Genomic DNA, 27,208 nt, shown 5'->3' with positions numbered 1-27,208 from the left:
AAGATTCGAAATTGTTTTTTGAGGAAAGGAAATGGCGCAGTGACTGTCTCACATCTTGGTGGACACCCGAACCGCGCCACAAGGGAAAGGATAAACGGCATGTGAGTGTAGCGCAAAACGCGACAAGGGACAAAGAAAGACACACGCAACACAGGCGCTCACAACACTCATATACCGTGGATCACCGTTACCGACTCGCCCAAGTTTCTACCCTTGCAGAAGGGATAAAGGAGGGAGTGAAAGAAAAGAGGAAGAGAGAGTTGCCGTAGTGGAGGGCTCCGGAATAATTTCGACCACCTGGGGATAATTAACGTGCGCTCACATAGCACAGCACACGAGCGCCTTTTGCGTTTCGCCTCCATCAAAACGCGGCCGCCACTGTCGGCTTCGAACCCTGGAAATCCGGCTCAGTAGCCGAGCGCTCTAACCACTTAGCCACCGCGGCGGGTTAAAATTGCAATGCAACAAACTAATACAAAGTTTCCATGTATTGCGGCGCTACCAACAATCGATTTAAACAACGGATGTATGTGTGGTCGGCCGCTACTACACCGGCGGGATGGGCACATCTTCCTCGGCGTCTTTCTTCCTGATGGAGGCGAACAGGGGGTTGCGGTAGGCCCGCGACAGGGACCGCTTGGCCCGCGCCGTGGGACTGAGCGCCGCCGGCGGCTGCCCGTCGACGTCGGGCGTCATGGCGTCGCTCTGCAGCTCGCTGATGCCCGGCGTGTTCTCTATGCTGGCGCTTCCACGGCGCCTCGAAGCCAGAAGGCTGGTCGGCGGCGCAAAATCTGAGTCCGTGCGCTCCTCTAGCATCGCCTGTTCCAGCGGACAAAAAAACAACAAATGCTTGTTAGTTAAAGCTGATAGTCCGGCTAATTTGTTGTACGCAGTGTGAGGCATCGCAGCAAATGTAAGCGAGAGTATCGTCGAGTGTGTGTGCAGTCACGGCCAGAATAATGAGTGCAGGGTGACGTCATCAAGCGTACGTAGGATGCACACAGCAAGTCGAGCACCGCCAGTTCAGAGAAATATACGGTCGTTCGTCTATATATACCCCTGTGGCTGACCTCAATGCGGCGCCTATTTACCCGACTACATTCGTACCAAAATTGTGAGCAACCGTTTGGCGTACAGCTTTCAGGTTGCTGTCATAAAATTTCTCGTCGCATATAGCTTACATGTAATAGTCATGTTGGAGGCTAGCTTGCGACAGCGATTCGAACTAACGACATTGCATCTCCAATGGTATGCTTTCCGAGACTTCACCTCTTCGCAGAAGGCGCGGTTGAGTTGTCCACCGAAGTGTGAGACAGTAAAGCTTTCGCTGTAATATTTCATCCGCGGTGATTAATGGACACAAAATAACCTCCCAATCGCATGTAATTATCCCAAAACTACAAAGCAATGTTCTGAGCAGGCTCGTGTGGTAAGCAGCTAGCAATTAATGAATTTGTTGAGCACGACACTTACTCTGTGTGTCGCTGCAGGATTTCCTCTACTCATTACGACTAGATGTCCTTCGTACCAGAGATCACGCACACTTCGATTCGGCAACGCTTTATAATGATGTCGCATATTTCTTCCACGATATGATGCACCCGTGACTTAGACAAGGCGTTCAGAGCACGCTTCACCCTGAGTGCGTGTCGTTTATTTTGGTTACATATTGTAGTTATATAGCCAATGTTTAAGTTTGCTTCACCAAGAAATAGACCGCTTTAAGTGCTGGTGTGGTGCGTTCGCGGATTTCATTGAACTCAGCGTTCCTGTGCGCAGATATTCACTTTTTCGATATAGGCAGTTTATTGATACATGGAGCTCATCCTCGGAGATAAAATGCACGCCACGATTAAATATAGCGAAAAATGCACAATTTTCGACCAGACTAACAGATACCTGAAATTATTTCTCTGCGCATTCGATGTGTGACTTGCTTACTTCCAAGATATGTGGCGACTACAAAAGATCTTGGACAAGCATGATAACAGCAGGCATCTAGGTCAGTCTCTGAAATTATCAAGACGGCAGCTTTCGCCTGACAACCTTTATTTTCTCTCTAGTTAGCAAGTCTGTGAGTATTTTTTCAAAGTGTAGTTACCGCTAGAAAACCTAAATTTTTCTACTGGTCCTCCTAACCTACATGGTCGAGATGCAAACGCGCCTGTGTATTTTGAGAATTCAGCAGAGGCTGAAGAACCACGTGTAATCTAAAATTAAGGCCTGCTGTGCCACGAAGCTAACAGTGCAGCCCTGGCACAAAATTCTTTCAGCCATTAAAGAATGCTTCTCGACCGCTTTACGCGATCGCATTTCTAAACGGAAACTACACTGGCCTTCTTTGTGGCGAGGGCGCTTCGGATGCAGCAGTAGAGGACCAGGAGCCAGGTGACGACGAACTGTATGGTGCCCGTCGCGATCAAGATGAGCGAACTGAGCGGCATCACTGCAGGGATAAAAAGTGGCTGTGGCTCTACTCAGCTGAGCCAGGATATGCAAAGAGAAAGCTCTGTTAAACATGGTTAGACACGCTTTAGCTTTGGTTCGAGACTTCAAGGCTTCAGCGACAGCAAATCACGTGATGCATCACGTGCCACAAGTTGCAAGATCGAGCGTCCAGAGCGGCGGTCGACGCAGCGGCGGACGTGACTGGCAAGCCCAAGAGCGAATCACGTGACACATCACATGCGACAACTGGCGAGGAGTGTCCGAGCAGCAGCCAGCGCAGCGGCGGACGTGACAACCAAGTGTGCAGCTGGGGTGACTAAGGTGAAGATGAAAATCAAGATCGAGGCACCGGCCACACCCGATTTTGCGCGTGTAGCGCGCCTACCGTTAGAGGTCAAATCCAAGAGCCAAATGACCTTCAGGCTCAGCATATGAGTACAGCTTTTTGCTCTAAAAGCGCATTATGGAAAATTACCAACTAGCCCGATCTTCCACTCTCCCACTGTAAAGAGCTTTTCTTTGCGGTGTCCTTCATTTTGTGTTTCGAGAGCATCTATGAGTGTAAGCGGACCAGTACTGCGCAGAAAGGCGCATTTATGATGCATTTCAAGTCTCAATAGTTTAGTTTTAGACATGTTTAACGTCCCAAAGCAACTCAGGCTATGAGGAACGCCATAGTGAAGGGCTCCGGAAATTTTGACCACTTCGGGTTCTTTTACGCGCAATGACATTGCACAGTACACCAGCCTCTAGAATAAAGTAACTATTCAGATTCAAAATCACTCCTAAGGTTCAACATAAGGATTACACAAAGAGTACCGTTTTCTTACACTGTCTCTACCGCTTTTGTTTCGTCGGTTTCGCGTTGGTAAAAGGTATTATTTGCACTTAACTTTAAAAGCTCACAATATTGAAAGCGCTGGAAAAATGGCAACTATCTATACGTCCCGAAACTTTCTCACCTCTTCAAGGTCGAGCTGCTGTTTTAGTTACTGGCCTTCGGCTCAGATTGAAAAAGCATGTTCTTTCAGTAATAGTCACAGGAAGTGAAATTGCTGCTCAATGAATTTAGGGTGACTTCCCGGAGGAAAAATGGTAGGACCGTTGGCTCTGCTTGCTTAAAATTCATGAGCTTTAACTCCTTCCCTGGCTCGTGCGTGAATAATGCGTGAATTTCATTTAGCACGTGAACAATGAGACGTGTGATTGACCGGCCAGAGAAGAACTGGCATGCTGCTGCTTCCATCACTTCATTCCTGAGCTTTCGGTTACGTGGCAAATCGGATGCCTCGAGCTCATTCCACAAAGGACACTGCATGCTCACAGCACATGGAATTTCCCAGCTGCTCCTCGTCGCTGTTGTCACCGCAATTGTTGACGTTGTCGCACTGGTAGTGCTTGTAAATGCAGCGGCCGCCGGAGATGCATTGGAATTCATGCGGCCCGCAGCCGCCGTCTCGTGCGGACGCTGCGTGGACGAGAACACAAGGAGCAGATAAGTCAAGTTTGAACACCCGCAATTAGCATATACGTATGCTACATTATGCCAACCTCATACACGTGTCGTAATGATTTAGTTTAAATAACAAGCGCACAAAGCCAGCATCGCACAACAATCATGGCAGGTATGTTTCACATGAATACGGGTAAGCACAGAAAAAGTACCAAGTTCATTTTCCTATCCGAATTTTCTAAGCGTGGCTCCGACGGCCTCTACATGTGGAAACAATACGGGACCTCAAGGAGCTTGCGCGGTTTCTTCGTCGCCTGCTGGTATACAAGGGGCGCTGAATGGAACTCAACAGGAGTGTATGATTAAAATACTAAAATGCACAATAAAAACAATTCTCTCAATGTACTCACTCTTTCGTCTGCCTTGCTCCTAAAAAGAGTGTTCAGTTCTTTGTAGGAACAATGACCAACTCGTTTAAAATTTACACGACCGTCGCTATGGGTGCCCATGAAATTTTGACGCTTTGCGGGTTTGCAGCTTGCAGCTTGCAGCAAATTAGCTCATATCAGATATTCATCGTACTTAGCTTAAGCAAGATTGGTAACTTTCACAAATGCGGGCTCAAGAAGATAAAAGAACGACGGGCAGTAGGAATTAGCACCTTCCTCCTCCAACATGCAGTCGTAAGTTGTGCAGAAGCCGAGCGACTTACCCCCCCCCCCCCCCGGTCTCACCCCTCTCCCCTCTATCTACGGCGAACGGCTCCTCCTTCTCTCAACATGAAGACAAGTATCTCCCACCGCACCGTATAGCTAACAACGGACGAGGCGAGGAATTGGCAGCAACAGACGAACACCTTTCCTAACCTACACAAATACCATATTTCCAACATAGATATGACAGAGCTCCCCAAACTAAGGAAACATCAAACCGAGGAACAGTGGAAGTCTGCCCTGCTCACCTAAGATTAGTTATGAAACCACTTTTAATTTTACCAATTTATAGGCCATAATGGGCCAAAAACGAAACAACAACAACAACGACGACGACGACAACAACGACCACAACAAAAACAACTACTACTACTATTACTTCTACTACTACTACTACTACTACTACTAGTACTAGTACTACTACTACTACTGCTACTACTACTACTACTTGACGATAACCAACCTCATGGTGGTTCGAGTGGTACCCATGGCAACTACTCTGCGTTTCCGCATTCTGACGCTCTCGCCACTCTGCGGGAACCACCAACTACCCAGTGTGGTTCTTGTGGTAACCCCTCTCCGTTTAAGCATTCATATGCTCTCTCTATACCCTCCTCCTCCTCTCACGGTAAGCATCCTCCAGCGGCAGATTATTCCGCTCTTGTACCCTCCGCCGGCCACGGTATACCGCGTAAAGTTGGTTTCGGTGGTAACTACTATCGGTTACGCATTCCTGCCATCTGCGCATACCCTCCTCTTTTCACGATAGCCATCCTTCGACTGGTTACCATGGCAACGCACCCAATAGTTACATTGATTATTACTACTGCAACACCCCAGCAAAACTCAGGATCATTCACTTAAAAGCTCTAGCTCGCTGTGAAGAAAAGACAGACACAGGAAAAGAAGCAAACAAATCAACACGAGTTTTCGGAGTCCGGAAACTCAGCGCTTATGACAGACATGGCGTGGTGCCCTCCTGCCTGGAGACAATTAGCGCTAGTGCCCACACTCCGCATTATTCTTAAAAGGACACAGAGGACGAATTGAATTTTGTTTTGCATAGTTAGATAATCACAGTCTAACGACAAAGAAGCTACTTTCAATGAAAACGAAGCTGTTATAGCCATTTCCTTTCCCCAAAAAACAATTTTCATTTTACCAATATATAGGCAACAATGGGCCAAAAACGAAGTAAAGACGTCGCCATTAGCAGCAGTTATAGCACGTAAAGAGAGCTGCGTCGATATAGTTTTTTAGGCCTGGGTGTTCAAGTCTAGGGTACATCACCATCCGCTTCCGTATGGAGATGATGGAGTTCTTTCCGGCGTAGGCATTCAACGTTTCAATGAATTGGCGGAAAAAATTTTTATTGCTATATTTTGAGAAATGAGCCTTTTGCTGCGCTACAAATAAAACATGCCCAGAAAGAGTCGTGGAATCAATTTTTGCCCAGAGAAAAAAAATGGACAAAGTTGGCCTCAGTGTTCCTCGTCGAGGAACATTCAACTGCCTTGCAAATGAACGATGAGTCACGCCCAGTACTATACACTTCCAATGACGTTGAACTGTCCCCACACACAAAAATCCACAAGAGCCCGAAATGGCCAAAACCTACCTGCAACTTATCAGTGTCAGGTCTTGGGCTTAATGCAAAAAACATTAGGGGATAGTGTTTGCGCTGCAGTTAAGTCTGCTGGGACTTAACATACCGCCCCTTGATGTAACAAGAGCCCCACCGTTTGACATTCGCTCTACATATTCAAAGCTACGACAGGGGAATGGCAGAACCGTAGGTCGATATCGCCTCCCTGTGACAAAAAAAAAGGAATTTGAGGTGTTCGCTTGGCCGCCCTAATACACCTCACTACTCATAGAAACAGGATTATTAACGGTGTACCTTCTATATTCAAAGAATCGTTTGAGGTCGGTCATGGTACTTACTAGCATCTTGGGCTTTCGGGGAAGCGTTTTATGGACACAGCTCCTTCATGTTGTAGTTGGCTGATCGACAACGAGCACCTGGTGTCCTACATTTTTCAGTTACAATTCCGTGAAGCTGTCGCATAGGACCCGAAGGCGTCGGTTTCTTTGTTTGCCTTTATTTCTAGAAATATCAGTGCATCTTTAAGTGCCCAGAAAGCACAGCGCTGCGTGCTCACCGCTCTACTTAAACGTGTTATTCTTAGATTTGTAAGATTAAAAATGCATGAACAACCAACCCTACAGTTTGTCTTAATCTTCCCGTAAATGCGTGCTTCTACAAGCGAAAAGTACAGACAAGGAAAGCGAAATAAGTACTTTAGTTTTTTTCTGAGTGGGTACAATCGCAGTGGCAACCCTTTTCTAATCCGTGCCCATGCGGATATTTACGAATCATTGGCAGTAAACTTCAACAACTTCCTCTGGCGGACACCTACCATCTAATACTCTTCCAAACACTCACTTTCCCCAGCCCCACCACCCACAGCGCATTCACCTAATTGTACCTAGATATATGTGCATGATCTGGTTATATTCCTACACTCCAACGTATTACATAAACATGCACAGCTGAACCAAACCACTTAACCGCCCAACGCGACGCTGCAGCAGCGGGAAGTGGCGCTGTCCAGCGGCATGGGACACTGGAGGCACTAGTCGCCATCGCCAAAGCGACGGCGGAATCTACTGGCATTCAGGACTTTGGACCCAACCCACAATACGCTCCTGTTATTTTTTAACTATAAAAGTTTATTCTATTTCTCTCCGCACTGCAGCTCGCACCAGGGCATACCATTACCCGTAGGTTGCGTAATCGATATCATGTAGGGGCTAATATACAAGTCTCAGTAAAGTTGAAGCGGGTTACAAGTGCGTAGTAGTGTCCGGTCATGTCCTTGACGCAACCAGAGCTGCAGTACCAGAGTATACATGCTAGCATTTGTAAATATGGAGCCCACGGTCCGTTTGACCTGTGTAGAAAGGCCTTCTGCGGGGCCGGGACGTGTACGATGCTATTGACTCCGTGAACCTGGGACTGGCTGAGCCTCACACAGTAGACCCATGCCACGCTCAACTCTACATCTTCTAGTCGATGTGACACCGCGGTGCAGTCAGTATCAGCGGCGAACAAAATTCACCCACAAGATTACAAGAAGTTGCGCATCAGATTATATCATTGCGCGAGTTGGTTGTTATGATGCATGGTGTCGAGCAGCGTGAGTATAGGGCTGAGAAGAGTACTGAACGACCGAGGCAACGGTTTTATGGACAATAGACAATTTCCAGTAGATCCTAGTTAAACTAACAGTGTCTGAATTAAAGATGTCGATGACTTTATACAAGGAGGAGGTGCAACACTTCATCCGGGGCCAAAACTAAAGGCCAGTGAGAAAGAGCGCTGGCTCCGATACCGATTGGTCATGCTCAGAGTCTGAGTGCAGCCACGCACTCCACGAGAAACGCGAAAGATATGAAGTATGCTGGGAGGTAGTGGCAGAGTTACGTGAGTATAGGATGTGTTCTGTATCTGCCCCCCCGAACTCCGGACAGTTGAGACAGTGAGCTGTATTGCGCCGAGCGAAGTTGAAAAGCATTATAGTGAGGTGATGACGGTGTTTGAGCTATACGGATAGTGTGCCTGTTCTGTGTTGATCAGTGAGATCGGTTGAGGGAAGGTTGCGCGGTTTTTCCTGAGGTTCTCGTAGCTTTCGGCTATTTGCTCTTTTTATATTTCCGCACCTCCGTTCACTTTGGGTTTTAATATGAACCTCTGTTCACATTAAATGTTACTTGCAATATATTTTCTTGCAAGTGCCCTTATTCTGCACAAGCAGCGAGCGTTTTGGTGTGTGAGTCGCTCGCTTCGCGCGTGCGATCAGACTCCTGGGCGCCGAACTTGGGCTCTTTTATGCGGCTGACATTCATGTTTCTTCGCTACCCGATCAAAACGCACGACAGAATTTTTTGTCGCGCATCTGTCGCGCGACACAATTTTGTGTCGTGCCTTGTGTCGTGCGACAAGCTTCGTGTCGTGGGTTCTTTCGCGCGACAAAGTTGTTTGTAGTAGGTTCTGCCGCACGACAGACATCTTTCCTGCATTTTGTCGTGCGAAGAAGGTCCCTGTCGCAGCATTTGTCGCGCGACAGGTTTCTGTCGCAGGTACTGTTGCGCGACAGTGGGAGTCGTGCCGCGCGACAGAGATTGCGTGCCTCAGCAAAGTTGCCTGTCGTGGGTTCAGTCGCGCGACAGACTTCTAGCGCGCCTCTTTTCACGCGACAAAAGTACCTGTAGTGCGGCCTGTCACGCGACACAACAGCTTGTCGTGGGATATGCCGCGCGACAGATACCTGTCGTGGGATGTGTCATACGACAGATTCCTGGTGAGGGTAAATATTTTACTGCAGAATTCTAGAAATACTGTTGTGCGGTCGTGTGACAGCGATAGGATCAAATTGACCAAAGATGCTTCAAAGCGCGTTCACTGTGGCGAGTCGCGAAGAGGATGCGAGGTGCTCTGGTCTGTTGGTGACGGGCACCGAGCGAAATGAAGTGCTCATTCACATTGGCGAATCGAGTTTTCAACTCGCTTCCCGCGACCTGGCTCTCTCACCGAACGAGAATTGGCTTAGAGGAGAGGCACTGCTCGAGCACTCACCTAATTTCCTTCTGTTCCCACATGACAATGTGACGAAAGTAGTGCATGCTCAAGAGTGTAATGCGGCTTTGAAAGCCCAAAATCTGTATGCACAAGCGGCGAAGCCAGCGGTGCCTGCGTATCCGCACGCTCTTGCGGTGGCGGCATGTAGCTGCAGCCACGACATCGCCTGCACACCAATCGGTGTGCGCAAGTCGAATGGCGCTACTGAAAGTATGTGTCCTCTTGGCTTCTGTGACATGTTCAAGCCATGTAACATAATTGTCCGCTACTACTATATGCTCAGAAAAAACCAAGGACACTTCTATGCGTCGCGGAAAAGGATGTCGTTAATCGTCAATCAGAGAAAATTACTCGCCATAACCATCCGGCTACACAAAGGCAGCATGTGTGTACATGCACGCAGGTCTCTGTATAAAGGTTCAAAGCAACCCCGATATCATTTTTCCGGGCGTTTCAGTTTTAAGAGCGTCAGCTCTTACTACTTACGTTTGTCAAGGACACGTCTGTCTGCAGGGAAGGTCAAATCAGCCAAGACAGTTACCACACTATGTCACATAGCAACAGCGGGCGCGTAGAGCCTCAGTTGTCACAGATACCTTCGATCCGTTTTACATATGCCAGTATAGCGGCTATCAAAGTGGAACCCCGGGGACCCCCATTTGCATCAAATACGGGGGGGTCCGTTTGACGCATAACGATCGAAGTGGTGTCATTTGACTTGTCATGTTCCTGAGGATAAAATAAATATTTAGATGAAGCCCAAAATATGTGTGGGATTCGCACCGACGACCTTTTCGCCCCCAAACCCTGCATTCCGGGGACTTCCAGACAGCCATAAGGCCTAATCGTTTGTCGCAGAGAGTTCCGGATGCAGTCAAACAATTCATCTTGTTCTAATGCACACGTTTATAAAATTCGTGAACTGATATATAAGGAGGAAACATACCGGATATAGCGAAGGTGGCTGTAAATCGCAATAGTAGTGCAAAATCTTTGATTTAGATGACGCTGCTTGTATCTTAGAACGAATGTTTCCGAAACGAAATGCCCTCAGATGTTTGTATTTGTCTTCTCCACGTTTGCTGAGCACCCCGAGCACCCTGAGCACGAGAGCACTTGAAGCTCTCGTAGCTAACGCTCTTAAGTCCAACGCTGATGCAGTGTTGGCGGAGAATTTTTTTTAGCGGCAGTGACGTGGTGCTTATCATAAAATATATAAAAAAAATACTTTACGACGTCGTTCATTGCCTTCACTGAAAATTTCATGACGGTGACACGAAAATGTCGCTAAATATAGACAGCAGCGTATGCAGCCGAAGGTGAAATGCAGCGGCCGGCGAGTTTGAACCGATTTGATTCTCGGTCGAAATGAGAATAAAGTCTTGGGACTGACATCAACCGCGCGCTTTAAAGAGTTTCACCTGCTTTGACACAGTCTAGCTCCTGTGCACCCGCTCTCGGTCCTCTAAACTACTCTGGTCCCAGTGTGACTGTGTGCTATGACAATCTGAGCGAAAAGGAGGATGTCTGGGGGTTTTGATATGCACCACGGCCATACAGTTGAGCGACATGATAACGTACAGGTGCGGCATGCCAGCCTGAATACCGGCCGCCAGCGTCAGAAAAATGCGACAGTAATGTTTGTTCAAGTCTATACTAAGCCGTCGGATGGAGTATCGTTGGCCAATATCGAGTCGTTGGTACAAGCGATAACAGGAATACAAACAAATGTCTCCCCACGGCGCCTTTAATTGCTGCTGCTCAATCGCGGCTCCCCTGGCCTCAGCTGGCTCCGCTCCTCAAGGTGTCGTGGAAACCGAGCATATCTTTGTTTTACTGTGAGACGAGGTTCACAGTAAAACGATGAGGAGAGCAGCACCTCAGCGCTAGCCAGTTTCGAAGTGCACTCAGCTGCTGCATCAATGCGAAACCGGCTAGGCTTAGCGACGACTAGGGCAGCCAGGGAGTAGCGCGTAGTTCATTGCCCGGCACGCCCGCGGGCGGCGTCGTTCCCGAAAGCTCGCCTCGCTCACTCCCGCTGGCTCACTGATTGGCTCAACAGCTTGCGACCTTCACTCGGAAGGCTGGAAAATCGAGAAGCGAGCGACTGGCGCTGCAACTGAGCGATACTTTATGCCCACGCTTGCACTACTGGTGAACAAACTTTAACGCACATATGCTTGGGTTATCGGCTGCTTTGCGGCGAGTCTTAGTTAAGATCGTCCGCGACGCCATCGTCACCGTCCGTGACGCACAGGCTGAGAACTTCAATTCCAGTACGTGCCAAAACAACTCGTATTTTTCGTAACGATGCGAGCTCGAAAACACGCCTGCTTCGATGCGCTAGTGGGCTCTTGCTTGTTAAACTACACGCGATCAGGATGCGGCAAGTGCTAGCCACTGTTGCATATTAGCTAAAGTGAGACCCAAGTATCGATGTAGTTTCGTAACGCAGTTGATATCAAAGCACTCCGCTTGTACTGGTCACCGATTAAGCTGTTAAGTTTCATGATTTCCGGTGAGCGTGCCAGTGTCGCGCAAATTAATGCATCGCAGCTACTCTCCATAGTGCCAATTGCGTTCAACTTATCCACGATATTCGCCAGCTTGAGATACGGCGCTTTTCTTCGCTGTTTTTGTCGCAACTTAGTGATTTTATCTGGCGTCAAACGAAATTGCATTCTGTCAACACCGTCGTCTGCTCCGTCGTCTGCTAGGGCATCCGGGTCACTTCAGGGGATCACAGGATCGCAGCTTCTACAAACGACATGCCAGAAAAAGTAACTGAAAGCGCTTTAGTACTCTTAAATAATCTAAAATAATTTAAAATAAATGCAGTGTCTTTGTTGTGAAGATAATATAAGTAATCATGGTTTAAAAAACAAATTTTTTTGTCGGTTGAAATTTTTCACCGACGCGAAAGCGCAGCAGTCGGCGCCATTGCAGCGCAACCGACACCAAAACGTTGACCGACACGTTGTGTTTTGTATTATTTGCCTCTTTGAGGCATTGCTTGAGTACTTGTACGGCGGACACGTGTGAAGAACTCATTCAATAGGAAGGTGAGCAGGAGTGTGTTTTGGAAGCCAACGACCAGGATTTCGGCCTGTCAACATTGGCGAGTTTCAACGGGTAAGCCATGAAGAGTGCTGCGACGTCTTTTCATCTGTTAGGGGAACGAAGACTCCTGCGCCGTTTTACTAAGCCTGGATGAATCGCATGACCGGTGAGTCCCGCTCTGCGTTTCTTTGCTAATGATCTGTATTCACACGCGCTATTTGTATGCGGCTATATAGGGATGTGAGTGGAGGCAGTATGCCTGCGGTTGCTGCAGCTATAATGCGGTGCCAAAAAAGCAGGGCCTATATCCTGCATGACAAGTGTTGTTCTCATTGTCTTTATGTGCATTTATTACTCGCGTGCCGTGGCAAATAAAAATGGCACCAGATATCACAACAGAGTTACGCTTTCGCTTGCTAGCGCTTCTACGCTTGGTGCAAAAGCATGGATTTGCACTGCGTAGAAGACGATGAGCGAGAAGTGCCGCGCGGCGAAGCGCTCGCGCTAGGCCAGCTGCGATCAGACACCGCACTATTTTGCTCAGGGTTAGTACTCATCGGATTAGTGCTTGTGCCTTAATATGCGTCATACTAAATTTTGAGACAGTGATCGCATGCGAAAGGCTAGTTCATATTCATCGCCTTGTCATTTGTAAACTTGTCTGTGCTTCCCCAGTGGAACAGGATTTGAGGCAGTGTTATGTCGAAGTTAGATCAATCTTGCGTCTCCTGAGCTGTAAACGTTGATGCTTCCTCTCCTTCTGAGCACTGCGTGCTGTCGGATATGCAACTGCACAATTATTTAGGATTTCTACCTTTTTGCTACATCCCTCGCTTTTGTGGCCCGCATTCAAGTCGTTCGCCATTGTCCATGGTTTTTTTGTTACTTATTTTCGCCTTGTTATTTATTCTTGGTTGCGTGCCATCAGCTGTGGTGCCGGCGATTCTCCGAGCTCGGAACTCTTCCCAGGCACGGGATCCTACCCACAGACCTCCCTTCGCCGCACTCACGAGTGTTCTTTAGTATTTTTTGTTTCTCTTGCCTTTACTTGCATTGCCAGTCGACAAATTTGTGCAGCTTTTAATTGTATGCAGATTTGTTAAATGCGCTAGCAATTTTTCTATGATGCCAAGCTGTGCTGTGAGATATCAAGCTTCTTGCTAGTGAAGGCATGCTTTTTTCCATTCTCTCTTCTCATTTAACCAAGGCAGACTGGTTGCAACTTTCAATTTAATACCTAGACATTGGTGCAAGGCACCATGATAGGAATTAATGAAAACCGGCACATCCTATATTCAAATTGGTGTGCGGTATTTCAGCCAGCTTATCTTTCAGTGTGGTTATAACAGTCATTGTGACTCTTCTCAAAGAATGTATATGGGTGCATTACATAAAATCTGTTCATTTGTTTTGTCATGGGCTAGCTCATTGGTTTTTTATTTACTTATATTAAGTCTAAGTTTAGTTTTTAAAGCAGTAGATGATTTCCTCTCTTGTCCTTCATGACATGGCTACAGCCACTGACAGCTGTTGCTCTTGATGTATTTATTTTCAGTTGCCAGCGGCCAGCATCTTTTGGGCCATGCGTGCTTCCTGCCTTTGGCTGTGTCATCCCTCCTGATCCGTTCATGGTAGTTATTCTTTTTCAGTGATGCATATCTTAGCTGCCTATTTAGAAAAATATTTTCAATATAGGCTTGCAGCTAGGTTTAGAAATGCATGAAACTCTACATGCACTTAACAGCAGTACCTCAGCTTATAATTACCGGAACTGTAGACTTGTATAAAATATAGTCGCTGATGTAGCTCTTGATGTAGCTGCTGTTAACATAAACGTGCTTTGACATTGCACACCTGTTGCCTGGTATGCATATGTGTCCTCGAAAAGGACCTATATGTTCATTTATCCCTTTAAAAACATTGTGCTCTACAATGATGGTTTACCAGTATTTCTGACACAGAGACCAAATTGTCAGTCAGTAATGTAACATTGCACGATGACACCAATCCTTGTATAGTATAGCATCCTTGCAATGCACTGGGCAAGCTGCTGTCAGCACAGATTTATTGCTGGTTTATTGCCATAGCATATGGTTATACTGCACAGTTTTTACCTCTACCTTCTTAAAGCTGTATACTTGAAAAATTTAAAATTAGTTGAAGGAAAATTCAAGGAAATATAACAGTAACTGTCTCACATTTTGGTGGACACTTGAACCGTGATATAAGAGAGGGATATAGAAGGAAAGTAATGAAGAGCTGATGCCCATGTTAGATGCCCCTCTTTAGTTAAACATACCTCGCAATTAACACATTTGGTGCAAAACAAACATGGGACTTGCACGCTCGCAAGCACCCTCATGTCAGTAAAACAAAGTGCCAATGTTGCCGTACTTTAGAGCTTTGCTCCTAAAAGCGCAGCTGACTGCTGCTCAAAGTTGAGAGCAAAAATGTCTACTTTTCCTCATGTGCAGTCTGCGGTGCTGGTGTCATTTGCAATGGTGATTGACACTGAGTTGCATGATGCTCAGTCTGTTCCTGGAGTTAGTCATTTTGTCTGTCGTGTGAATGTGCTGTTAAAATTAGTGCGGAATAATGGTTCTCTAGTTCATTTTAGGTAACTGTCTCCTGTGCCACATGCTACCACCCTTTTTCCTCAAATTTCCTAATCTCATTTAGCCACCTGATTGCCACCCATTCATGCATTCACCTACTCTTGGAATCCTCCCAGTGTTTTAGTGTGGTATTGCTTATATCTTCTCTGCATTACACATGCACTGCACTTCCTCTTTTTTGATTTAGTCAAGATATCTCTGTTCTGTTTCTTGCATAAGCATAAGAGGCGACTCAAGTGCACCATCTGGGCTTGTGATGCAATGTGTAGGGTGCTTCATTTTTGGGTAAAACCTGGTTTCTTCCTACTGTTGCACCAAAAAAGATTCTTAAAGATCAGGTTCAACCCAATTTCCGTGCAAATGTGCCTGTAAGAAAGTGTGTTTTGAAGGTGCACAAAGGCGAAGAACTGCTGGAGTGTAGTGGATGTCACATAATTCTTCTGACAGATTTTTTAAACAATTCTGGTTATTTTATTTCTCTTTTAATGTTTATTGTTTGTCGGTTGCTTATAATTTTTGGATATACTGAAAACTACATGTACTGACTGGTATTTCATTCCAATAATTATACCCATTATTATGAAGCTGTGTTGGAAGGTAGGTGTGCATTTAGTATGCGTGCTTTGAATTTCAGTGATTGTTTCTGCAATGCAAAATAGAGGGCAGGTCTCTGCTGTGCGAGTTTTTTGCAATGGAGTGAAAGTAGCTGGAGAAACATTTGCTACTGTGTCACCCAGCCAAAAGTTCTCCCACAGACCACTGAGCTTCTGAATACCTATGGCTTAAAGCTCGAAGCTCTGGTTGCCCTTTCCGAGGTTTTCTGCATTAACGAGTGCAAGCCCAAGGGCTCAGAGCTAACAAGCATTTGAAACCATAGAGCTATACACAGTAGTGCTGGGGCCGTGCAGCAAGTCAGTGTGAATTAGGTCGCGATAAACATTGTTTACTGTAGAAAGCTAGTGTGAAAAAATAGTTGCGCTCACAGAAACCGCGGTTTCTTTCTTAGTCGGTCATTGAAACAAAGCAATGCATGTAAAATTTTATATCTCACTGATCCCTCAATTTTTTTTCCAGCTAAAGACCAAGAGTGGCATGGAAGTTGTGCAAGCCACCAAGTTGCGTGTGATTTTTGCCAGAAACCTGGAGCAGGCTGGGAAATTAGTGGATGGCCAGTGGCATTCACTCAGTAAGGCAAGCTTTTTCTGTAAGTACAGTTTTTGGCATGGCATTGCTTAGGAACGCATGCACTAATCTGACTACTCTATGCCCGCCCATGCTTCAAGAATAATGAAGTACATGAAAAAATTGATTTCCGAAAAAAAATTGCCGCTTCTGTTATGTTTTTTCAGGAAAGTATTTGCCATTTAAAGGGCTGTGAAAACCTTAAAAATTATATGCTTGTTGTGGCTTTTTTTTCAAATTTCTTCCACGTCTATGTTGGCCTGACCTTGTAGCTTGTCTGCATGAGATTGGCTGCTACCTACAGTTTGCTTTTTTGTTGCTCCTTTATTGCCTGTCACAATCTTTACTTTGCGTGGCAGTGTCATGCAGTTAGGGAAGTAATCTGATCTTATTTCTGCATTGGCCTGTAGTGCAAGTTTTTGCATGTGGGCAGGTTTATGGTGTCCTTTTGTTCGCTGTAACTGCAGTTTGGCCATGAGGGTTAGAGGCTTAGTCCTTTTTTTATTTTGATGCAGTGTCATATACTTCATGCATAAATTAATGAAGTAAGCACTATTTTTTGTAATAAATGAACATTCATTATATCTGTGGCCATTATAAGTGCACTTGACTCTAAAATGGCTTTCTTTTGGCATTCAGTATTATATCTTAAAACCAGCCGGAAGACACAAAACAGGAGAAGAGATGAGCACAAGATGAGGCTGGTCTAACTGAAATTTTATTGAAGGAAAGTGGCAAAAGAAGACCTGCAAAGAGATTCAAGCACGCAAGGCCCCAAAGCAGTGAGAGGGCAAAAAATAACCGAAAGGCACTGACGTACTAGTAAACCATCTAAAAAACTAATTCCTTACAGTGAATGTTCACCGACGGTTTAGCCAGGCACTTGTTTTTAGCCTTACTGATGTAGTAAGCCTCAACTATATCGGGAAAGATTTATCACTTCCCTAAACCACTGATGTGCCGCAGAAATCAGGCGTGCAAAGAGAAAGGTCGTCCTCCGATTGCATTCACGACATTGAACGTGCAGTGTCAGGTGAAAATTCGCCTTCCTCTCTGTACAGTGAAAGTGCTCTCAGCCAGGCGCACATTAAGATATCTGCTTGTCTGCCCATAGTAGTTTCAGCTACGAGGCAGTGGAATGCAAAAAATCGGTTTACTTTTGCAAGTGGTGAACATTTTTTATCTGCCACTGTGCATAGCGGATGATTACCCGTAGTTGTATCAAGCCTAGTTTGAACGGAGATGCAAAGGGCTCCTACCTTACTTTTAGCGGTCAAGACAACAGCAACATCATACTTTGGTGCAACTTTCTTGGGATGGTGCGAAATGGCGTGGAGGTAAGGTATAGAGCCCGTCTTTTTGTGCTGCTCAACTACGTCAGCATCATGTGAACGGTGTTTCGTTCCCTCGAGAGAGTAACAACACACTCTGACAGGTGCACAAGATGGGCAAGTGGGAACCCAGGTGCCATTGGCTTGGAAACCTGCTCCGAGAATGCATTCTAAACACTGTGATGGCATGACTTCCATAAAGCAGTCATGATGCATGTGATTGCCAACCTGTCCTTCACCAGCCTTGAGTGGTTCAACTCGTAGCTAAGAGGCTTCCTGATCTTGGGCTTTGGCGCCAACATATGTGGTCGTCCGCAAAGCGCAGGTCTAAGTCAAGAAGCTACAAACGATTATGCTTAGTGAAATTCAGACCTAAAAGATAGGCTTTGACCACATGCCTAAAGATTTCTAAAACGTCTTGTGCCAACTTATCTGAGCCCTCCTTGTGCAAAAAAATTAGGTAGCTATCAACATAACGAAATGCTACTATGCCGAGGCCTTCCAAACAGGGCTTTGATGCGGTATCGACTCTGGACAGAAGAATGTCGCGGAGGAACAGTGCAACCTGGGACCCTCTGCATATGCCTGATTTATGATGTAAATACCGCCTTGCCAACTCACAAAAGTGAAGTTCTGTGGAGTTCTAGTTTCTTGTGGACAGCAACCTGGGCAGGTGCTCTGCAGTGAGCATCGACATGGAGGGCCTGCACTATTCATTGTCACATGATAGACCTCTGAGGTATGTGCAAACTGCATCAGGGTGAACAATGAACATGCTTTTACAGATGATTGCATGATTTCGGTTGCTGGCTTCTTGGGGGTGTTGTCCTTTTACTGCAAATCCGCATTTGTCAGTTGGCAGGGCGGTATTTACATGCAGGTCGTACCTTTGCTCAGCAACATTTTTTTTGTCTAAAGTCAATAAGGCATTAGAGGCCTGTTTGGAAGACCTTGGCATAGTAGCATTTCGTTATGTTCATGACTGTAATTTTTCTGGACATAGAAGGCTCAGATAAGTTGGCACAAGATGTTTTAGGAGTCTTTAAGGCATGCGGTCAAGGCCTGTCTTACATCAGAATTGTCTAAGCAGAACCTTTAGCAGTTTCTTGATGCAGACTTGCGCTTTGTGGACGAATATGTTTGTCGGGGCTACAGCTAAAATCGGGGAAGGCTCTTTTTAGCTACGAGTCGGACCACTCGTTGTTGGGGAAGGATGGTGAAGAGGTGTATTTGTCGCTGGTTAAGGTCAGTAAGGATGGAAACACTTGATGGGTGTGCATGACATCAGATTTAGATAAGTCATGCCATCACTGCTGAGGACGCATTCTTGTAGCAGGTTTCCAAGCAGCTGGGTTCCCACTTGCCCATCTCAACAACCTGTCATAGTATGTTTTCACTTGCTCAAGGGTAAGGAGCACATACTCCGATGATGCTGATACACCTTACCTCCACAGTATTTCACAGTCTCAAGAAAGTCGCGGGAAAGCGCAATGCTGCTGTTGTCTTAACAGCGAAGTGCAAGACAGGAGGCGTTTGCGCCGCCATTAAAAAGGCTTGATAAAACTGGGTACTTGTCCACAATGGACAGTGTCACAAAAAAAGGTTCACCACTTGCAAAAGTAATGGAGTTTATTGCGTTCCTCTGCCTTATGGCTGCAACTAATATTGGCAGACAGGCAGATATTTGAGTTTGCACTTGACTGAGCACTTTCACTCTATAGGGGGAAGGCAAATTCTAATCTGGCACTGTATGCTCAATCTTGTGAATGCAAATCTGAGGATGCCATGTCTCTTTACACGCCTAATTTCCACGACACATCAGTGGTTTATGGAAGGGATAAATCTGTCGGTAGATAGTTGAGGCTTACTACATCGGTAAGGCTAAGGACACGTGTGGCTAAGCCATCAGAAAACCTTCACCGTGAGGAATTTGCTTTTTTAGATGGTTCATTAGTATGCCAGTGACCTTTGATTGCACTTCGCCCTTTCACTGCTTTGAGTTATTGTGTGCTTGTATCTCTTCGCGGGTCTCCTTTTGCGGCTTTCCTTCAATGATGCCGCCGCAGTGGCTCAGTGGTTATGGCGCTCGGCTGCTGTCCCAAAAGACGCAGGTTCGATCCTGGCCGCACCAGTCAAATTTCAATGGAGGCAAAATTTTAGAGGCCCGTGTACTGTGCGTTGTCAGTGCACGCTAATGAACCCCAGGTGGTCGAAATTTCTGGAGCCCTCCACTACGGCGTCCCTCATAGCCCGAGTCGCTTTGGGACGTTAAACCCTCACAAATCAAATAATCAAAATCTTCAATTAAATTTTTGTTAGTCCCGCCTCTTGAGCTCATGTCTTCTTGTGTGTTCTGGCTGGTTTTAAGGTGAGTCAGTACCAACTCGGCCAATCATAAGCCTTGTTCAGTATTACGACATTTTGAATAAAGTGAGAAGTTTACTAGGCTATGTTGCCGGGGATCGTGTCCGCAGCAGTTGTGGGCTACTCAGAAGAGATAGCGTCATATGATTGGTTGTGTAATTGGCAGAGGATGATGTGAGGATGCTGCTCGGAAAGAAAATTTCATAATCGGATAATTATTTACAGCCAAAAATGTCCAAAAAGTGACTGGGCCAGAGAAAAAGTGCTGCGAAATTTGAAAACGCTGAAAGTAGGTGGAGCTACAGCGTAGTGCCAAGTTTGGAAAACTGGAAGTATGGTCAAAGCCAAAGCTTGGCGCCAAGTTTGAAAACTCGAAATGAGCAATCACGTGACCAGTGATAAGTGTCCTATACTTAACCAGGAGATAGGAAAAAGAATGATAAATTAGAGGCAATTAGGTAATTATTGAGAAGCGAAAGGCAATGAACGCGTGATTAGACTGGGCGGGTATTCAGTGAGTGGGCAGGAACGATCCGTGGAGGGAAATTTGAAAACTCGAAATCGTTGCTGGGATGAAATGAGGGTAAAATAAGAGTTAATTGATAACCAATCAAGTCAACGAGAAAACAACCATGGAGCCAAATTTGAAAGGCGACCAGTGTCGAGGAAGCATCAACGCTTTCACATTTTTTTTTGCGCAGGTAGCAGCGGTGATCTCTCTTTTTTGTTTTTTCAGCCAAGACAAAAACCATTTTTCTTGGCTCATGGGCGATGTATCTAGGAACCTGCGGCCAGGACAACGCTGGACAGCATGCATCAGCAAGCTCGAAAAAAAAGCACGAAACAGTAAATAAATATTGATCATTTTCATTTCAATTCTAGTGGTTTTGTGCACGAATTACTCTGGAAGGCACAAAGCTTGTGTTAATTGACAGGCGACCATTAACAAGCTGTGCATTTTTGTGCATAGCCTACTCCAGAACACAAATCCTGTGTTAATTGACAGGTGACAGTAACGACTGTTACACAGTGTATGAGCACTACACAAGACACACTACAGAAGACAAGGCAAACTACAGAAGACAAGACAGACTACAGAAGTCAAGACAGACTACAAAAGAGAGGACAAACTACAGAAGACAGACTATAAGATACAAGACAGACTATAAAAGACAAGACAGACTACAGAAGACAGGACTACAAAAGACAAGACAGACTACAGAAGACAAGACAGACTACACAAGACATGCCCAAAATACGACAAGACTACAGAAATTTTCTGTCTTAGAATCCTGTAGTGCGTTTTGACTGGGTAGCCTTTGCTACAACTACTGATTCGCCACATAACGCAATGATGCGAGATAAAAACGCCGTTGCTCTTAGTTCTTTTTTCTTTAGAGGGGAGTGACCGGGTTCCTTACTTATGGTACACAGACTGAGCGAGTCATAAAACGTAGGTTTCGAAAATAAAGATATTTAGCGTACCGAAGACATGCCAGCGGAGATGTAGACGGCTTTCCGGACGCTGGCTGAGCATGCGTAGGAGGGGCCCGGTAAACTGGTATACACGTACGCTGGTACGTCTTCGTTACGCTAAATCTAGGTAATAGACTTTTTTAGCATACCGGAGACGTACTAGCGGAGACGTATATCAGCTAACCGGGCTACTCATGCGCATGCGCATTGACCTTGGGGGGGGGGGGGGGCAGCAGCCGGCGTCAGGTGTACTGGCATACGTCTCCGCTAGTATGTCCCCGGTATGCTAAATCTCTTTAATTTATGCAAGGCATGAACATTGCCACGGCGCACTGTGTGTCCGCAGCGCGCACCTTCCGTGAAGCTAGTGACGACCACGACCAGCGTGTACCCGTCGAAGAAGGTGGACAGCGGAGTGCGGGAGTGCAGTCTCAGCTGCAGCGACTGCGACGTGGCGAAGTAGCTGTGCTCGCCGGAGATCACGCGCCCGCACCGCTCGTCCTTGTCGCTCGGGATGTGGAACTTGGTCACGATCTGCGTACGCAGAACGCGCTGCATGTGGTTTGGGTTTCGGGCCAGCACAGTACGAGACCCGTCGCGTAAATGGAACACTGGTTTATTCTGACATGTTTAATTTTGCAAGCATAAAACTTAATGGTTTAATTTTTCCTGGACGCTCACAGTTTCAAAAACTGAACAGCTGGCAAAGCACTACGCGGAGTTCGTATGAGTTGTGTTTTCCTTCTTCATGTTCTGTTTTCCACAAAGCGTAAAATATCTGAAAGATGAAACAATTATTAATTGTATTTCATTATCTAATCACGCTTGTAATTTATATTCAAAATTTTTCTTCCCTCTGATGTATACCATGCACGTCTCAGGAAAGCCAACAACTATTTACAAACTTATTTTTACACAGGGATATAAACGACTTTTTGCCACATCACAACACAACGAAAATAATTTCTACAACGAAACAGTAAGAATTGCCCAAGAAACAGTCCAGAGATCAAGAGACAGCGTGGTCCTTTTTCTAAGGCTCACATAACGATGAAAACCCAGACTTAACTTACATGACTAATAAAGTCTACCAATACAACTATATCCAAAGACACTCTGCAAAGGCCACCGATTTGGGAATTATTTACTGAGTTCGCTAGCTAACATGTTACGAAACTGCATGTGAGATATGCAGAGTTCTTAATTTTTCTGTAAAACCAAAGATAACAATAGCGGCACCGGCTTTTAAGAAAAAACTGCGAGTTCGCCATTTTCTTATCTGTATACGCAGCGTCCTGGAGGGCTCAGGCAATCTGTTTCATTCCTGAATTATCAAGCGCCGCAGACGCAGCCAAAGGCAGCCAACTGTGCGCTCGGTCAGCCAGTTCAAAGAGTACAGGTCAACAAAGCATTAGCCAACCCGTATGTCTACGCTGCCGTACAGACCATTCCGGTTCTTTTCACTGTACTCAAGTATGGACTACCGTCAGTATACATACATTGACGTAGTCGATGCAGGAACGGTTAAGCACCCCCGAGCGCAGGTTCATCTCGACGAGGGACACAATTAGGCCTGCCGTGCCTTTGGTCGACAGGTCGATGGAACAGCCGTCTTTGATGCTGCCTCGCATGTCGCGGAACTGGGTGGCTGTCACGATGGCGGCCGACTTGCTCTGTGATGTGTTTCGGAGGTCTTTCTTGTTCTCCTTGTTGTCGCAGAAGTCGTTCAGTGACACTGCCGGAATATAAAGACAAAGGAGACACGGCTTACTGCGAGAAGACGACCACCTTTTGTTTGCAGCCTCATTTAATATGTTTTGAGGGCTCCTTCTTGTTCACCACGAATAAATTACCCTAATCGATCCTGACATAGTCATGACCTCGCACGACTTTATACGTCTCGACTATAAAACAACTCCAGATAAATCACATGGTCAAGTTTTACACGCCTTTTTAGATTTTTTCTACAGCACGACTCCCTTTTAAATCGGTCACTACTCCCTTCATAGGGAGGTAAAGGTGGTGAACACTGTGAAAACTTTTGGAAGTCCATTTTAAGTCTTATGGAACAGGAAGCCTTCGATCATTGAACTTCGACGGACAGCATCGATTTCATGTGGTCTCGATGAGATGTAACCGTGCAGCATGAACATGTTCATATAGCACGTGCTGCTTCCAGTTTTATGCTTCTTTCTGCTAGCTGCATAGTGATTCCGGTTTCGATGTGCTTGCGACTTGCGTACCGTCCAGAGTGCCTACTTTGAATAGTCTGTACATCAAAATATCCCACTATGTAGGCTATTCTCTCCATGTCCTCAATAGATTGGTGTTTGTCAGTTCTGTGCTCTCCGTCTGCACGTCCACGCTAAAAAATCTAAGGACAATACGAGCCTTCAGTTTTGTCTTGTGCAATGACATTCGCTGACGACATTGCCTTGCTGAGTCACTCACGAGATGAGTTACAAAGCATGATCGATGGTTTAGACAGGCAGAGCAAAACGGTGGGTCTAAAAATTAACATGCCGAAAACAAAAGTAATGTTCAACAGCCTAGCAAGGGAACAGCAGTTCACAATTGGAAGCGAGGCACTGGAAGTGGTACAGGAATACATACACTTAAGCCAGGTAGTGAGAGCTGATCCGGATCATGAGAGGTAAATAACTAGAAGGATAAGAATGGAGTGGAGCGCATATGGCAAATTCTCTCAGATCATGAAGAGCAGTTTATCAATATCCCTCAAGATAAAAGTGTACAACAGCTGTGTCTTGCCGGAACTCACCTACGGGGCAGAAACGTAGAAGCTAACAAAAAGGGTTCAGCTTAAGTTAAGGACAACGCAGCGAGCCATGGAAAGAAAAATGATAGGTGTAACGTTAAGAGACCGGGAGCGGGCAGAGTGGGTGAGGGAACAAACGCGGGTTAATGACATCCTAGTAGAAATGAAGAGGAAGAAATGGGCTTTTGGAGGGCATGTGATGCGAAGGCAAGACAACCGCTGTTCTTTAAAGGTAACGGAATGAATTCTAAGAGACGGCAAGCGTAGCAGGGTGCGGCAGAAGTTTAGGTGGGCGGATGAGATAAAGAAGTTCGTAGGCATAGGGTGGGCGCAGCTGGCAAAAGACCGGGTAATGGGAGAGACATGGGAGAGGCATTTTCCCTGCAGCGGGTGTAGTCATGCTGATGATGATGATGATTATAAATGACATTTGAAGGCTTGAATACCGAGCCCCAGAAGCCATGAGTACACGCTAACGAACAGCCTCAATCCAGCAGGTTGTCTGGCGCTGCACACAATGGGCACGGGGGATATTGTTTAATACAATAACTAAACTATCAGTACCGGCCATGTTTCCAAGTTTGTGCGGTTACGCATCCTACTAAGGACTTCCAAACGCCTCGATTCGATCAGCACGCCATCCTTTAAATTATATAAGAACGTAAAAATACACCTGATGCTAATCAGGGTATTTCGCAGGCACTGCTGACACTGCCCGTTGGTCACCTTCATGCTTTCCATCCTATTCTCTTGTCATGACGCTGACTTCCAGTGCGTGCCTGTCCTGTACGACTCATGTTGGGCTAAGGCTTGAAATGACTACCGACGGACAGCTTCTGCGCAGGCTATTCAAGAATTTTAGCTCTCTTAAAAAACCATGCTCATTAACCACTCACCCAGTTCGTAGTAGCCCGGGTTAAGTGGACTGACGGAGGCTTCGGCAAGCGGGAGTGCAAGAACAGCGACCAGGACCAATGGCGGCATCTTCTTCTTCTCTCTCTATCCGTGACGTCTGCGGTAGCAACAAACCTCAACCGCGATGCAAAAAATATTAATTTGAAAAAATACGAGACACTTCTTTAATCCTCGCACTCCTTGAAAGTATTTTTATCAAGCAACCAAAGAAGGGTAATTAGTTTTGAAAAAACCACCAGCCAAATAGAGTCGCGCTCAGAAGTATGGTGAGATTTCTAGAAGATGTAAGCAAAGAAGTTCATTGAAGTGAAAAGAATGAAGGGAAAGAAGCCACAAGACTTTTGTGACAAACAACAACTTACCTGAGGACATCATTGACACCAAGTTTGTGTACAGTAGTAATAGTAAGTGGTTTTACTAAATTAATAAGAAGGAAGGAAAATATTTCTGCTAGCCCCGGCATCTGCCATTGATATTTAAGCACCCTCAGCTACGGGAGCGGAAATAAACGATAGCACGCCGAATGCAGAAATGAAATGAAAGAGGTGAGGAGACAGAAAGAGAGGATAAGGGGAGAGGTAATATACACAAACTATTTACAGCCACAAGTCTGTTTTTATCGCAGTCCGAAATTTCTTATCGGAATCAAATCGCCTACCTTGGTAACACTTTTTTTTCCAATATCATTATTATATTTACATTGATTATTCTCTTTTAACCACTCGGCTACAAATCTTAGTGTCTCTCTTGCATGCGTTGTACATTCCCCGTTTTATTTCGCCGTTTCTTTTGTTCACTTCTTTCTTCCTCAGCATTTATTTTGTTTTCGTCCATGAACAGATTTATCTGAAGGACTCTCTGTGCTCCCCAATTCTTGGCCAATCCCCCTGTGCGGGCATGTGGCATTGTGTGAGGGTAACAACAACAACAACATTGTCAACAACTCGAAAGATATTTTGGGAGAAAGAGAGAGAGAAACGTGTAATGCGTAGATGGTTTGTGTGGGTCCCATTCCACTCCACATAATCAAGAGGATTTTTTTCTGCACCGGCAGGAGCAGGCAAAGAAAACTGCGTGCAAGCGTTCCAATCCCGCTTTCTGCTTGAAGGATACCGAAAAGTTTTAGAGCATTCCTCACAGCAAAGCAGCTACATTCAGCTTTCGCCGCAGTTGACGAAATTGAAGTCGCCGTCGAATTACGTGCTAACCAAAAAAGTCGCAGGGCTTCTGCTGGGTTCCTGTGAACTTTGGTTGCGTGTCATACGTCGCCTCCCGCATCATCTGAAATCGGTGCTGTAGTGTGTTTTGGTGCTGCTGATCCTCTGACTGCCTCTGCGTCTTGTGGCCTACCGTCAACCCCTGGTGACGCCGTTCAGCGAGTGGGGGGATTTGGCGAGGTTTTTCTCTTTTGAATGTAGGCTTGATGTCTCTGTAGGCTTAGGGCTATGGCTATGTCTTCCCTTGGCGCAGGTCCGGCAACCTGGTTCGCGAGTTTGTCGGCTGAAAACATGCCGCTTGTGTCTTTTTGTCAAAACGGCGTCAAGATTTTCTCTGTTTCGCTGGTCCCTGTAGGTGATGGTGTAATTAAAATAAAAAAAAACTCGTGTGATTCAGGAGAAGCCGAAGACTGCGACTAGCCGATATGTTGAGATTTCCTAGGCGCGATCATTTGGCAAAAGAGAAATTTTGTGCAAATCAACTGACTTGCATTCTGCTGCACACTCACTGCAGTGCACCTCTTTCGCCTAACTCTTGATGAAAGCGTTTATTCCCGAGCAACCTTCCTTCGTAAAAGGAATAATCCGCGGTGTTGATAACCTCACTACACCATGGGAAATTCTCGATGACTTCCATGATGCCGATGTTGGCCTCCTCTAACTTTACCGCTGCAGTAGAGAGCCTGGAGGCTCTCGTATAGCAACTGAATCAGTTATCGCCACTTTTGCAGGCTCCACTTGAACATGTGAGATCGAAGTCTGTCCCATTTTATACCGTGTTGACCCACTGTAGCCCCGACTATTACGGAAGAACTGCTGGCGTTTTCGTCACGTCACAGTGGCAAATATTGCGAGTCGGCAACGCGCTGCCGCGTTTGTGGCGGTGATCATGCTTCAGACGCTTTCACTTCTGAGTCGCTTAGCTGCTGCCTTTGCCAAACGATCACACAGCTGACGATCCCACCTGCCCGAAGCGTGCCGATGAACAGAGTGTCTTGGACATTATTCAGCGCGAC

General features: G+C 46.0%; 1 protein-coding gene and 1 long non-coding RNA gene across 2 annotated transcripts; one reads left to right on the top strand and one right to left on the bottom strand.

Annotated features, from left to right (window-relative positions):
• Positions 1-546: 546 nt before the first annotated feature.
• Positions 547-25,068, bottom strand: LOC144119940 (uncharacterized). Its single transcript, XM_077652440.1, has 6 exons — positions 24,957-25,068; positions 22,784-23,019; positions 21,638-21,818; positions 3,773-3,916; positions 2,331-2,446; positions 547-819 (listed from the first exon to the last, which is right to left on the bottom strand). The coding sequence occupies exons 1-6, from the start codon at positions 25,042-25,044 to the stop codon at positions 547-549; spliced, it is 1,038 nt and encodes a 345-aa protein (XP_077508566.1). The 5' UTR covers positions 25,045-25,068.
• Positions 13,887-20,684, top strand: LOC144118876 (uncharacterized). Its single transcript, XR_013312176.1, has 3 exons — positions 13,887-13,947; positions 16,006-16,135; positions 20,545-20,684. It is a non-coding gene; the product is annotated as an uncharacterized LOC144118876 (long non-coding RNA).
• Positions 25,069-27,208: the final 2,140 nt, after the last annotated feature.

The sequence above is a fragment of the Amblyomma americanum genome, chromosome 2 (genome assembly GCF_052857255.1).
Source record: "Amblyomma americanum isolate KBUSLIRL-KWMA chromosome 2, ASM5285725v1, whole genome shotgun sequence".
Classification (NCBI taxonomy): Eukaryota; Metazoa; Arthropoda; class Arachnida; order Ixodida; family Ixodidae; genus Amblyomma; species Amblyomma americanum.
This window is presented reverse-complemented; position numbering and strand designations above follow the sequence as displayed.